The following is a 13780-nucleotide window of genomic DNA, read 5'->3' as shown; positions in this document are numbered from 1 at the left end:
AGTGTGTATGTCATCATGATTGCAAGTGTAAGATTGCCAGAGTCCTTATTTAGGTAAAACTATACTCACTCCTTGTTTTAACACATACACTATCCATTTGTGTTGGTGTGCATGTATATACTCATACCAGCTCACCAAATACTGTGCTACCCGTTTGTACATCTGTTATTTCTCCAGCATTCTCAAGCCACCAACTAAGGGGAGATCTGTTGGAATAATGGTTTTCTTACAACCAGTACAGTTTCTGTTTTAGAAACCAGTGCCAACAGATGGTTCAGGATGGCTGATCACCTCACTGACACATTACGTAGTGTCATTGTACATTGGTTTGAACCTTATAGAGTAACCAGGATGTATATTATCTAAATATATATCCTCACACATATAAGCACATGCCCAAAAACCTGTTTATCTCACTCCATTCAGCTCTTCAGCTGTGTCTGGCTCTTTATTGTAAACAGTTGGTTAAAAATAGAAATATAAGGCAGCATTTATGGCCTCCTCTCTCCAGGCTCTCTTACTCCTGCTTTCACTGAAGCTCTGGCTACCTGTAATGTGTTCAGGAGAATTACAGGCAGCAGCGTCCCAACCGTGTGGCTGGTGGCTATCGAGTCGAGGTGAAGTGGCATGTGAGTGCTGTTCCCTGGTGATGGAGCAGAGTGAGCACGAGCTGTTCTGTCCGTCTGGAACTCCATCTCGCTGCCAAATAGCCGCCTGTCACCATCGGAGGCCAATTCTCACCCCGACAGGAGGGATACGTGGGGAGAGAAATATAGCTTCTGTGCTGGCTACTTAGCAAGACAGAAAATGTGGCACAAAGAGGGGGAGTTAGGGCTGTGTGTCATGTACATGAGCATATTGTGTGGTTTATTTTTACCTCTGTCTATATGTTTCTCAGGTTCCCCTCAGTTGTCAGAGAAACACAAACATGTCAGAGAGAACCCCTGCCTCTCACCAAGAGAGAGACCCTGCAGTGCTGTATTTCCCAATCCACTTGATCCCACACTGGTAAATATACTAGCTCATATGTGTATATATGCATATATATATTGCATATTTCTGTCTTTATATTTAACATGCAATTTTGTAAGGGTGTGTAAAAAAGCCACAGTGGATTTTTTTTAATACATACATACATATACAAACACAGTCGATATATATATGCATATCAGTCATGTGAAAAAATTAGGATACCCCTTGAAAGCCTGTTTTTTTTATTTATTTATTTTTTTTTTAACAATATTGGAATATATAACTACAAAAATAAAAACAAAGAAAGGTAAATTATGATCTATAAAACTGCAATAAAAAAAAAAGAATTTCTTGTGAGGAAAAAGTAAGGACACCCCCACATTTATTTGTACTTGCATAGAATTGATAAAAGAAACTTTTTTTTTTTTTAAAAGATCTTAAAAGAATATGTAATCAGCTATTCCACTGTCTGAAATGATTTACAAGTAGAGAACACTTAAAAAAAAAGGTCACGCCGTCCAAGCAAATTCACCCAAAGAGCAGACCACAAGGCGCTTAAAGATGTCTCCAAAACCCTGAAATATCATCACAGAACCTACAGCAAGCTCTTGTTACAGTTGATGTCAAAGTGCATGAATCTACAATCAGAGAGACTGCACAAATGTCATTATCATTGGAGGTGTGCAAGAAGGAAACCTTTACTGTATCAGAAAAACATGGGGGTAAGGCTAATGTTTGTCAAAGAACACTGAGATAAAGGCCAAGACCATAACAGAGGGCATGTTTGATGTAAACCAAATCCAGCATTTCAGCAAAAGAACCTCACACCAACTGTAAAACATGGAGGTAGAATTGTTATGGTTTGGGGATGTTTGCTGCAGAAGGACCTGGCCAGCTAACCATCACACAATCCACTATGAATTCTACATTGTTTCAGAAGGTGCTTAAGGAACCTGAGACCATCTGTCAAAAATTTGAAGCTGAAGTGGAACTGGACACATGACAGAAACATACCATTAAATCCACCAAGGACTTGCTGAAAAGTAAAAAATGGAGAATCTTGAAACAACCAAGTCAAAGCCCAGATCTAAATCCACATAAAGAAACCACTTAAACATCACAGCTGAAAGAAACCACTTAAACATCACAGCTGAAAAAATTCTACATTCTACATTTTGTTTAATAAGTGAAAACAAAGTGATTTCTGTTGTTTACATGTAATTACATCACTTTCATCTATATGTACAAATTAAAACTAGATCAGAAATTGACATTCTTCACTTGACAGTAAATATATTTAGATATTATTGCTATTAAATACAAATACAAATAGCCAGTTTAAACCCTGGCAGTGCTCCCGAAACAAATACACTAATTGCATCAGCATTTCATTGCTGTGCTCTTTTGTCGGTATCTCTTAAATTAAGTCAAGTCAGGAACAGTCATTTCAACCATTTATAACCGATACAGTACAAATGCAGTGAAATTCAACACAGCTATCGTAGCCACACAATGTGCATAGGGTTTCGCCGACGGATGCCAGTAATTGATATTTGTACACACTTCTTTTTTCTCAGAAGCTGGGGCAAGTTCTGATCTCAAAGAGACCTACAGTATAAAAGTTTACGCTTATAAACACACAGATAAATATATTGTACCTCTGGATAACACGGGTATATTCAATATATTTGTGGAGCTCAGACAGGCAAATGAATATATATAACTCTATATAACTCATAGATTCTGAAGCAATACACAGTATATTTGCATATTAGAAGTTTCATGTTGCAGTTTTTAATGGCACTTGTGTTAACAGAAGTTGACACAAAAATATGAGAGGTTTAGCTTCCGTAAGCATACTCATGTGCCCTTTCTGCAGAGGACGATCCCACATCCGGCAGGTGATGCATCTCTGCCTCGCAGCGATCCCAACATCTCCATTCCAGACAAAGGTGAGCCACATTTATCAGTGCACAACTTTGCATTGCTTCTTCCTACACACACACACACTCCTGCATACATCAGGTCGCAGTGCGGTTGAAAGGATTGTTTTGTGAAACCTTCTGAAGATTGCCTAGCCTGATTTGAGGATAGCTGACAGCTCAACTTTCTTATACAGTCTCCGGGTCTTTCAGCAGCAAAAATTGTGAACGACTCACCCAAGTTCTTCAGTGCTGCTGTCATCGCCGTTCAAATATAGAGAGGAATTTCCAGTATTTTTGTCCATTTATCTGCTTTCTCACTGAAACCTGGATTTAATGTCATTTGAGTGCAGAGGCAGGACTAGATTCCCAAGAGCAGTGGGTTTTTCTCTGTTTTGAGTTTCTCTGAATGGAAGATTTATGTCAAATGTTTATTTATGAATTTGTACTGTATGTGCATGTGTTCTAAAGGTACAGCACAGCCTAGCATTGTATATTCCAATGGGATTCATTAAATCTAGTTAAACATAGTCCCGTGTTTAATTAAAAAAGGGCAGTGTTTGGATTGCTTTCTTTGAGCTGTTGATAAAGGTTAGAAGACATGAAACTGAAGCAGAAATTGAATTTAAAACGAGAAGGCTTTATTAACCTGGCATGAAAGTAGAAGTAGGTCTCCTGTGACAACTGCACGTTCAATAAGCCAGTGCAGGAAAAAAACCCAACAACTTGTTTTCCCATATTTACCTGATGTGTAGCAGACCATGCCTGTGGCAGTTCTTTTTTTGAAATCTGTACATAAGAATCCTCTGTAGTCTAATGGACTTTGATGATACTAAGCTATCTGAACTGACTAGAGCTGCATGTTTTGTGTGTGAAAGTGGTCAAGCCTGCCCCAAGCAGCTGGAGTCTTGACACAACATTCTCTGACTCTGTCGGAAAGCAGTTTTGCCCCCCTGTCCCTCCTAGGCCTCCATACTCAGGTAAAACAACAACAACAAAAAAAACCCGCCGTAAACTGATTACTAATACCTTTGTAAACTCCTTGAACTTATGTCTACCATCAGCTTTGACTTCTTCGTGGTTTCTCACGATCCTTAACATTATTCCTACTCTATCCTTATTGCACGTCTGTGTTTAGTATTCATCCAGTAAAAGGATATTTTTCAAAGAGCTTATATTTGCTTGCGCTGTCAAGACTTTTTTGGTTTTAAGTGGATCAGTCAGCTGGAATCTGAAAGTAAACTTGACCTGCATGTGTAAAGGTGAAAAAAGCACGTCTGCTTTAAAGGGATTGCAGTTGCTTTCACTCATGATATAATCCTGGTTGAAGAGATGAGCCTTCTCATAGCATTTCTCTCTAATCTGCATGACACCTCTAGGCTTAATTAAATCCTCAAATGGTGATCTAAAACTCCTGCTTTCCAACCTGCCTCTGCGTTTGGTTTTTTCTTTTTTCCTTGCTCTAGTATGTTCTCACAATTTCATCACTTTGCAACTGGCTTATCTTCAATGAGTTCATTTTAACCTTATTTGTGTAGCTCTTTTTACTTCCATTGTTACAAAGCATCCAAAAAATCTTGGTTAGCAATAATAGAGATGAGAAAAATCGAGACAACATGAGGGAGCACATATTCAAGGTGTTGCAATCTGCTGCATTCATGATAAACTAGAGCAGTTAAAAATCTCAAAAAACCAGATATTATTTTGTCCAAACTAGACAAGCAAGTCTCTTGTGTACGTTTCTTAGATAGATTTCTCCTGTAGTTACTAGTATATTTACTCAGCATCCTTTTATATTCTTACACAATTTTATCCTCTCACACTTTTAGTAAATTGCTCCCATCTTCTGGTATGACTGCTAAATACAGTAGTATGTCATCACAAATAGCTGCATTTATAAAGGAAAACAGCAGCGGTCCTAGAACAGCACCTTGAGGAATGGCATGCATTTTTATATCCGCAGAAAATTCACTGAATATTTTTACACTGAGCAAGCAGATAAGTTATGAACCTATAAAGTGACATTCCCTTTACTCAAATAAGATTACTGCTACAGACTGTTGCTACCTTTATCTTTAGATGCTGTATGGCTCTGTATTACTGTATAAATATCCAGTGCAGTAGATGAGGAAAGAAGATTAATTGTCTAGTCACCAATAGATCTGATATTCAGCAGTCCATGCTTTAAATTGGTAAATATTAGTAAAATATTCTCCCCATGTCAATGTGGGTTTCTGGTTTCATCCCACTTCTCAAAAACATTCCAGATAGTGAATTAACTAAGAATTTTCCTTCGTGTCTGTGTGTCTACAAATGCTTCTCTCTAATGGACTGTTCTCCAGGATAACGCAGTTACTGAGCATGAGTGAGCGAGGTGGTAAAACATACTGTTTAAGGTTCATTAATATAAAAGTATTGTTTGTGTTAAATCAGTTTGGCCCTTACCTAAAATCGAAGGGTTCATGGATACCTTCAAGCCCAGACTGGACCTCAGAACACAGCCTAGATAGGAAGAATGTAATAGACCATAATCTGTTATGTGCCCCCCCTTTAAAGCTGCCAGTGCTGGCTGTTAATGGAGCCTTTTTTTCCTGAAAAATAACAGCTGGGAGATGTGCATGCCACTTAGCAGGGACCCACAGAATATAGCAATATGTTTCCTTCCTTCCAAGATGGCTGTGGCCATATGGCTCATGGCTAAAGTTAATTGTCTCAAATGTTTGTAAAATACTGAGGAATATTTATGCATCTTTATTGAACAGGTTCCCCTGCTAAAAGTATGAGATCCCAGTCCCCAGGTCCAGTATCAAAGTCACCACAAAAGGTAGGTTTTAGTTTTTCTCTCAAAGTTTCAGTGTTTTATTTTGATGGTGTTCATAGTAATGTTCACTCAGTTTAATCTGATAATCCTTTTAGTATCACTGTTGTGAAAAGTATGGTGGAGTCGCCTGAACTGGGTTATGACCTAATAAAATCAGATCAGCCGGAAAACAGCGTAAATGACCAGTGACTTTATATAACCATGTTTATTCATTCCAGGGTTTATCCAAATTACCGAACAAATATACGTTTATTTTAATGTTATGCAGTGTTTTAGGCAGAAACACCCGTGATCTAAATTGTCATTATATACACCACACGAGGAATCATATCAGTTTGTGAAATCTCTCTTTATGCCTGTCCCCATTGAGCACACACACACACACACACACACACACACACACATATTCTCTGCTTTTAGCATATACTAATTATTAATGTGATATTATGGATATCGCTTGGATAACTGCATGCAGCGGAAGAAACGTCTTTGATAATATATATAATAATATATTATCATTTTCTTCCAGCTGGTGCCTGCACATGGATTTGCATTTGACATGTTTTAATATAGTATGAGAACAATATAAATGTGAAATATTAAACGCACCATAAAACTTTTACTGAATGATTTTTACAATAACATTTCAGCCTGTATCCCTGCTGTAGCACTGTGCACTGACTTTGGTTGGACTGACAAACCTTCCATTGCATTAGATGTTCATAATAATCTGACGGATAATAAAGATATGCACGTGTTATATTTACTAAACAATTGAATTAAAACAAAGGAATGTTCCTTCGCTAGCGCATCATACAAATAATCAGATCAGCTGTGATGTGCAGTTTTGCGTTTGGTGTAAATTGGCAAATTTCTGTTGTAGTTTAACACTCGAGGATGCACTATATATATATATTCTATTTTCTTTTCTTCCTTGAGCTTTATATCTCACCAGCTCCTTCTAGCAGCATGAGAGTAAAACCCGTGCTTCTGAAACTATTTCTAATCCTGATGCACATTTGAACATCAGTAGAACATTACTAGACTTAGCTTTTCTTTTTTTAACTTCTCATTGACTTTTCATGTTCATGCTGTGTATAATGAATAACCGAATAGGGATTTCAGTATTTGAATACTTGTGCACACTAATTTGCAGGGGAGCTACACTGTAAAATGGGTGATACGACTTCTTTAAATTCAAATTTGAATCCATTCTGCTGTATGAGCAAGCAGATAGCATCATTGTGTAAAGGAATATATTTGCCTTCAGAGGTGAAAAGGCTCTAAGCCACTACAATCCTCTGCTTCTCTGACTAATCACTTTCATGCGCTTGATGTTGGAATCCATTTGATCCAGAGCCAGTAATTGTGCCCTTTTCCCCTTTGTCATGTTTTCATCGAGCAATGCATATTGATTTCATTCCAGCCTTTCTGCAAGTCAGATTATTACTAATTACCCATTTATTCTGCATTACATAAAAAAAAAAAAAAAAGTTTGTGTAGAAACTGAAAGCTGGATGATGTGTTGAAAGGTTTTAGGTATGCTGTAGGCTTGGCGTAGTGTAGACTGTAAAAATATATAGTGTGCAACATTCAAAGTGTATAAAATATATCTTTCACTCTCTTTGAGACAGCTTCCTCTATCAGTCCAGGTAGACAGCTACTGACACTCACACACGCGCGCACACACACACGCACGCACGCACACACACAAAGTCCTCAGAGAGCCTGTTACTGAGTTGTCAGTTCACAGGTTGCAGACTGTGAAATGACTCTTGTCCTTTAACAGGAATGTAGCGTGTATTTGAGAGCCATGAAAACCGCTGAACAGCACTTTGAAAATGAATTGGCTAGCAGTTTGTTTTAAATTAGGCATCTCATACAATATGCATCATTTATAAAGTCCAAAGAGTGGGTGGCTGTGAAAATGTCTGAGTATACACTCGCTAAATTAATTGTGAAGTCCTTCTCTGGAGTAGGTCTGACTGTGCCAGTTGTTGCATGGAAAATTGAACACCATTCATTTTTTTTTTACTTTTTTATTTATTTATTTTTTATTTCAATTCTACTCCGTGTTCTACCTCTGAAATACAGTATGCATGCAGGTATATATTATATGCTGAAACTGGTCAAGTTATAGTTGTGAGTTTTGACTGTCTAATATCTGATTATCTTCAGTCAATGTGACATTTGTTACTGTGTGTGCAGTACTCTGTGCCTTCCTTCACACCATCGCCCACGGAATGCCCACCAACAGGACTCGTACCCAACTCCCCAGTGCTTTCTGGCAGCTACAGCAGTGGCATCTCCTCTCTAAGCCGCTGCAGCGTTTCTGAAGCCTCAGGCACTGAAGCCACGCCCTCTAACGACCATGCTCTCCCTACCTCTGCCTCTAGTGGTTTGGATGATCTTTTTCGGCGAGAGAACAAGACTCCGCCCCCTTACAGCAGCAACCCGCGCCGACCTGTGCCCCTCCCTCACAGCCTTTCCATTCCAACTAGTGCTGATGCTCCACCCATTCCACCAAAACCACGCCAGCTTCGCAGTGTGAAGCCTGTGGAGCCGCTGCCCAGACCACGCCCCCTTCCACGAAAAGTCTCTCAGCTTTAGTGCTGCTGGATGAAGATATCACACACACCACCAATTGCACTTTGTTTTTTTGGGTTGATGAACCCAAATGTTCAATTTACAAATTTACAAAACAAACAGACTGAGTATGTAGGAGTATATGGCAGGGCTATCACTGCTAATTCCTGCACTTTTCAGCCATCACAGATCGAGATGCTCTTGCTCTGAGTATCAGGGCATTTTTACATTATGTAAATACTGATATGAAATGTATGTTTTGCCTTAAGTATTGAAACAGAATATTTTACCATTGGGTAATGCACGTTGTTACGTACATTTTGAGTACATTCGGCTTTTCTTTTTTTTTTTTTTTTAAATGGCTCAGAGGTGCTAATAACCTCCATTCGGCTCTTCGTGTAGGCACTAGATGATATCCATGGCTTTGTTCACACGCACACACACACACACACTTGGACTCAAAAGAGGCTGCTTCCAAACCCTTTTATTCAGATTGCAGGAGCGGGTTTTCCATGATCTGTAGATAGAACAGCATTCCATGATCAGTTTATACAGAACATTAGTCCATCACCTATTTATTAGGGTGAGGTTTATGGTTTACATGCATGATTTGGTCAGTATTCATAGCTGACCACTTTAGAATTAAAGGATGACCAGACCAGTTGAATGCTTGAGTTTACCAGGTTTTGTGCCAAAGGAACAGGGAAACTGCATCTATGCTGAAACATTCATGCTATATTTCTATTCTCTTGTTCAAGATTCACATTAAGTCTGTTTCATCATTTTTATTTTGATGGACAGTCATGTTAAAGTACGACTGGTTAGTCAGCGGCATAACTGGATATGCCATGACAGGCTGGTACTCAGGTTACACCACTTGAGTAATATTTAGGAAAAGAGCTGAAGGCAGATGCATCTGCCCGTGGGCATAGAAGGAGCTAGTCTAATTACAGTGCAGTGCACAGTAACTGACTTTTTTATACACGTGCTGAAATTGAGGGAGTCCTTACAGAAGCGAAGCCCGACATTCTTCGTATTCACATTCAGTTATGCCAATTACGTGTACCATTCGCGAGCTTCACCAATTTAAAGCGTTGAGATTTGCCCAAGTTGTTTTGATTCTCACTTGCATAAAACTGCCAGTAGGTATTTAAAGGAACCGGTGGTTGAAAAGTCCCAAACATAAGACCGCACAGTGGGCTGTGACAATATATCCGAGCAAACATTAATTATAATGTTACGAGTTTACCATTTCTATTTGTACCAGGATTCTACCCACAGTACATTGTGTAGTAGCACATATATAATGTACAGCCTCATTAATTGATGTTTAAGGCAGTGGTTCTCAGACTAGTCCATACAGTCTCCCAGATGCTGCACATTTTAGCCTATGAATCAGTTTTAAGCTGTGAAATAAAATGGGGAAAATAAAAAAGGTGTATGATGTTCGGGTGAAATCATTGATGTGGTGCGTCCAGATGCACAGTTACAGTTAACACCCTGAAATGTATTTTCTAAGAACAGTTTGCCAGCAATATATATATTTTTTTTTAATTAAAGAAAATGTCATCGTTTTTATCCATTTACAGTTACTTTTAATGTCGTGGAGCATCTGGAAAACAAATTAGTTCCTGTTATGAGGTAGATTATAGCAGCTATAAACAGTCCCTCACCCACCTGTCTTTTTTTTTTTTCTCATGAAGTTAATAAGACATAAAATGCAGCTTGTTAGCAAGAAACAGCCAATCTGTCCATCCTGAAGACTTTCCCCTGGCAGAAAACCTAAAGAAAGAGCTTTACCTTCTGTGAGCACTGCAATATACACCTGTAAATAACCTTATAGCTGCCTCTACTGCTAGCTTTTGACCAATCAGATATCAGGATTCAGGAGCTCTGTGATATAATTGTAGTCTGTTTTTAGAAATATGGTTTTAAAATTGAACATTTAAAACTTTTTGCCTCATAATTGATTAAAATGGCCATTTGTATACATTTGTATATTGTTACAGCCCCATTTATAATTTAATCTATATTTTATCAACCACATTTTTTTATATGGAAACATTTACAGCATGATTTGGACAATTCTAACAGTCTTGGAGCCTGTTTTGTGGTCTGCAAATGAACAGGAGTTCAGGCATCAATCTGTAAACCTTTATAAGAAATATTGATCACTTCTCTCTCTGCTACATTCTTAACTCTGGTTGTTTCTGATTATTTTTAAAATTTAACAATGTCATTTTTCAAATCTGAAATTGTCGAGATCTATGAATAAACATCTTCGGAAGAATCAGTGCTTGGAAAAAAAATGATAAATTATATTAAAATGTTGTTGTAATTATGCCAAATACAATACCTTCTCTATTGTACATATAATGTTTTTAAAAGAAAGTGTAGCTATAACAAATTTACAGCTTTGAATGTCGGAACAAATTATAATTATAAATGTTAAATATTTATGAATTTTTTTGTGGGGGTGGGGTGGGTGGGTGGGGTGGGTGGAGGGTTGTAGAACAAACGAAGTTGTCCTTACTGTAAATTCTAATGACCTGTGTAATAAAATGTTTTCAACAAGCACATTGTGTTACAAATATTTCTCTCCCCAGCTTTTTCTTCACTTTGCCTCTTTGTGTGCATCATGTATACAGAAAAAGAGAATGTGTGTGAGTGTGATAGTGTGAGTGTGATAGTGTGAGTGATAGCGTTAGTGTTATAATGCTGAAAGCACTGCTGTTCAAAACGGCTGCTTTCGTGTTCCTTTTGATATTCTGCTGCCTTTATTGCTACGGATTATTGAACCTCTTATCAAACCAACTCCAATTGATTGCCATAACCTGACGAAAGTCTTTGTAATTGACCTGAAATCTGTTTTTACATATTTGATGAGCTGTTAAAAATTAAATAGGAAGATATTTTCCAACACTGACATTTTCTCAGGTGTATTTACCCTTGATATACAATTATGATGCAGGATTTTACAATCTGCATATTGTTCAGCTAACATAAGCACTGAATTTATTGATGTATATAAAAACAGATCACTGTTAATTAGCTTTTCTTGTAGTGTGTGTGTGGACAAGTTTTGTATTATTCATGCAGTTGTCAGATCTTTGTGTGAGACCTGGGTTTGCACATGTCTCACTGCCACAGGCTGTGTGCTGGTGACACTGTACTATTCGGTTTGCTCCAGGTTTTTTCAGTAGGATTACACAATTACCTATAGCAAAATTATAGCCATAAATAAATTCAGTGCCAGTTCTATCACAATGCAAAACATTTCAGGCAATCTGAAGCATTTTTTTTGTTAATGTCATATGCACTTTGTTAAATCATTCACCGATCAAATACGTAACTATTTGTTTTGCACTGAAATTGCACCTGTCACATTGAAATGCCAGAAAATGTGAATCCCATGTGAACAAAAAGGAAACTATAAAACTCATCTGAGGGAAAAAAAAAATCACATGAAAAAAAAAACAAAGATGTAAATAACTTGTGAATATAGGAATAGATCAGAAATAATTGATTAACAAAAAGAATTATTTAAAATTATTTTAAAAAAAATCATTAAAAAAAGAAAAGTGAATCTTGTAAATGAAATGTGAATATAAGCTTAGTCACAAGTTATAATGTGAAAAAAAATGACAAGCGTAACTGAACCTTGAGACAAATTAAAGTAAATTTCACGTGATTATTAGATCACATTATTCATGTGACTTTGCTGTAAGGGTTGTTGGAGGAACCTGTCACGTGCTGCTGTTGGAGATAAATCATCTCGTATTTCATAGACACGAGCAGGATTTTTGCTTGGAACCCTGAAATCAGCAATGGTGGATCTACAGTATATGCCCTGCCTCTAAATGCTAAACACTTGATGAAAGTGTGTGTGTCTTGAGAAGCAGACCTTTGTGTTGTGATGCCTTCAGTGGTTTTAGAGTAACACACAGGCTGGGAGAAGCATGAGGTGTTTTTTTCTGGTAGGACAAATCCCTGAGGAAGAATTCAGACTCCTGCTCCTCTTCAGGGAGCACGATCCATTGATCGAGAAAGAGATTTCGGAGAGAGCTTAGGATAATAGATCTGCCTTTTCATCCTCCTTATTTCCAATATCACCGCTGTTGTACTTTGGCGTAATGGGATTTGCCTGTCAGCTTTAACTGTGCACATTTTTTCACTTTATTTATTTATTTATTTATTTATTTATTTATTTATTTTGCTGAAGACTGAATTCCCTTTGCTTTTCATGTTGTGGGAATTTTAGCCTCTTCACACTGAAGTCAGATGTTGAACTTGTCTCACCTGACAGGACACAAACTAGAAAGAGCAACATGTTCTTTTGAAAATCTGTCTGAAAAGAAAAGACACACAGATATTTGCTTTGTGCACATGTATCCTGAGATGTGCGGGTACGAATAAATCCCACAGTGGCCGTGAAAGCCCTAAAAGCAGCCAAGCAGCGCTCACAAGGATCTCACAAAAGAACATCTTGAAAATACTGTATTTAACTTCTACAGCTCGTTGCCATACCAAGGATATTTGTTGACAGTGTTCATGGGGCTACGTAAGCCTGCATAAGCATTAAGAAAGGCTTACTTAAATACGTCTCGGCTATTACAAACCTGATTTTGATCGTTTTGATATCAAGTTGAGAAGGAGCCTGAGAAGTGACAGATTTGTGTACTGTGTTTCTATAAATCATATGATATTGATGGTGTAACATGTCAAACATCAAAAGTTGGTAATACACCAGGATTTTTGACCTGATCCACACATTATATAACATTCTTTGGCCATGTTTGCATATCAGAAGTCTTACAACATATATATATATGATCACCAGCAGTTGACATAGTGTCATTGGGATTAAAGACAGATTCTGTTGTAAGTAAGTGTCCATGACATTCTTAATCAACATTGTGCTAAAAGCTCTGAGTTTTTCATCAAAAGATTAGGGTTCAAGCCCCTGCACCGCCAAGCTGACACAGTTGGGCCCCTGTGCAAGGCCCTTAACCCACTCTGCTCCAGAGGCGGTGTATCATGGCTGATCCTGCGCTCTGAGCCGGGATGTTAGCAAGAAACAGCCAATCTGTCCATCCTTTTCCATCCTTTACCTTATGTGAGCACTGCAATATACACCTGTAAATAACCTTATAGCTGCACAAGCAGGGATATGTGAAGAAAGAATTTCACTGTGCTGTAAAGTATATGTGACAATAATAATAATAAAGGATTCTTCTTCTAATCAAGTTGTCTGAAGTTGTAAGATCAGTATTTATGGCACTTTTATTTGTCATAACACTAATAATTACCCTCTAGATGTAAAGTCAGTTGTCCTGGCATTTCTAGTCAGCCTGAAACTGTAAATTCAGTTGTCATGACATTTTTACTCCGCCTGTATATATAAATTCAGTTGTCATGACACTCTTAATCAGCCTGTAGAGATAAAGTCAGTAGTCATGATACTCTTAGCATCCCTGGA

General features: G+C 37.8%; 1 protein-coding gene across 3 annotated transcripts in view; it reads left to right on the top strand.

Moving 5' to 3' along the window:
* dock4b (dedicator of cytokinesis 4b) overlaps positions 1 to 10772 on the top strand; it is a 90892-nt gene extending 80120 nt beyond the window's left edge. For 2 of the 3 annotated variants that reach the window (XM_060889004.1, XM_060889003.1), the window contains 5 exons: positions 899 to 1008; positions 2852 to 2924; positions 3773 to 3874; positions 5657 to 5718; positions 7924 to 10772. In XM_060889004.1, coding sequence (XP_060744987.1) covers positions 899 to 1008; positions 2852 to 2924; positions 3773 to 3874; positions 5657 to 5718; positions 7924 to 8325 — 749 coding nt within the window. In that variant the 3' untranslated portion in view covers positions 8326 to 10772. The remainder of the gene's footprint in view (positions 1 to 898; positions 1009 to 2851; positions 2925 to 3772; positions 3875 to 5656; positions 5719 to 7923) is intronic. The other variant, XM_060889005.1, reaches the window with a different exon arrangement.
* The last annotated feature ends 3008 nt before the right edge of the window (positions 10773 to 13780 follow it).

The sequence above is a fragment of the Tachysurus vachellii genome, chromosome 16 (genome assembly GCF_030014155.1).
Source record: "Tachysurus vachellii isolate PV-2020 chromosome 16, HZAU_Pvac_v1, whole genome shotgun sequence".
NCBI classification, from domain to species: domain Eukaryota; kingdom Metazoa; phylum Chordata; class Actinopteri; order Siluriformes; family Bagridae; genus Tachysurus; species Tachysurus vachellii.
This window is presented reverse-complemented; position numbering and strand designations above follow the sequence as displayed.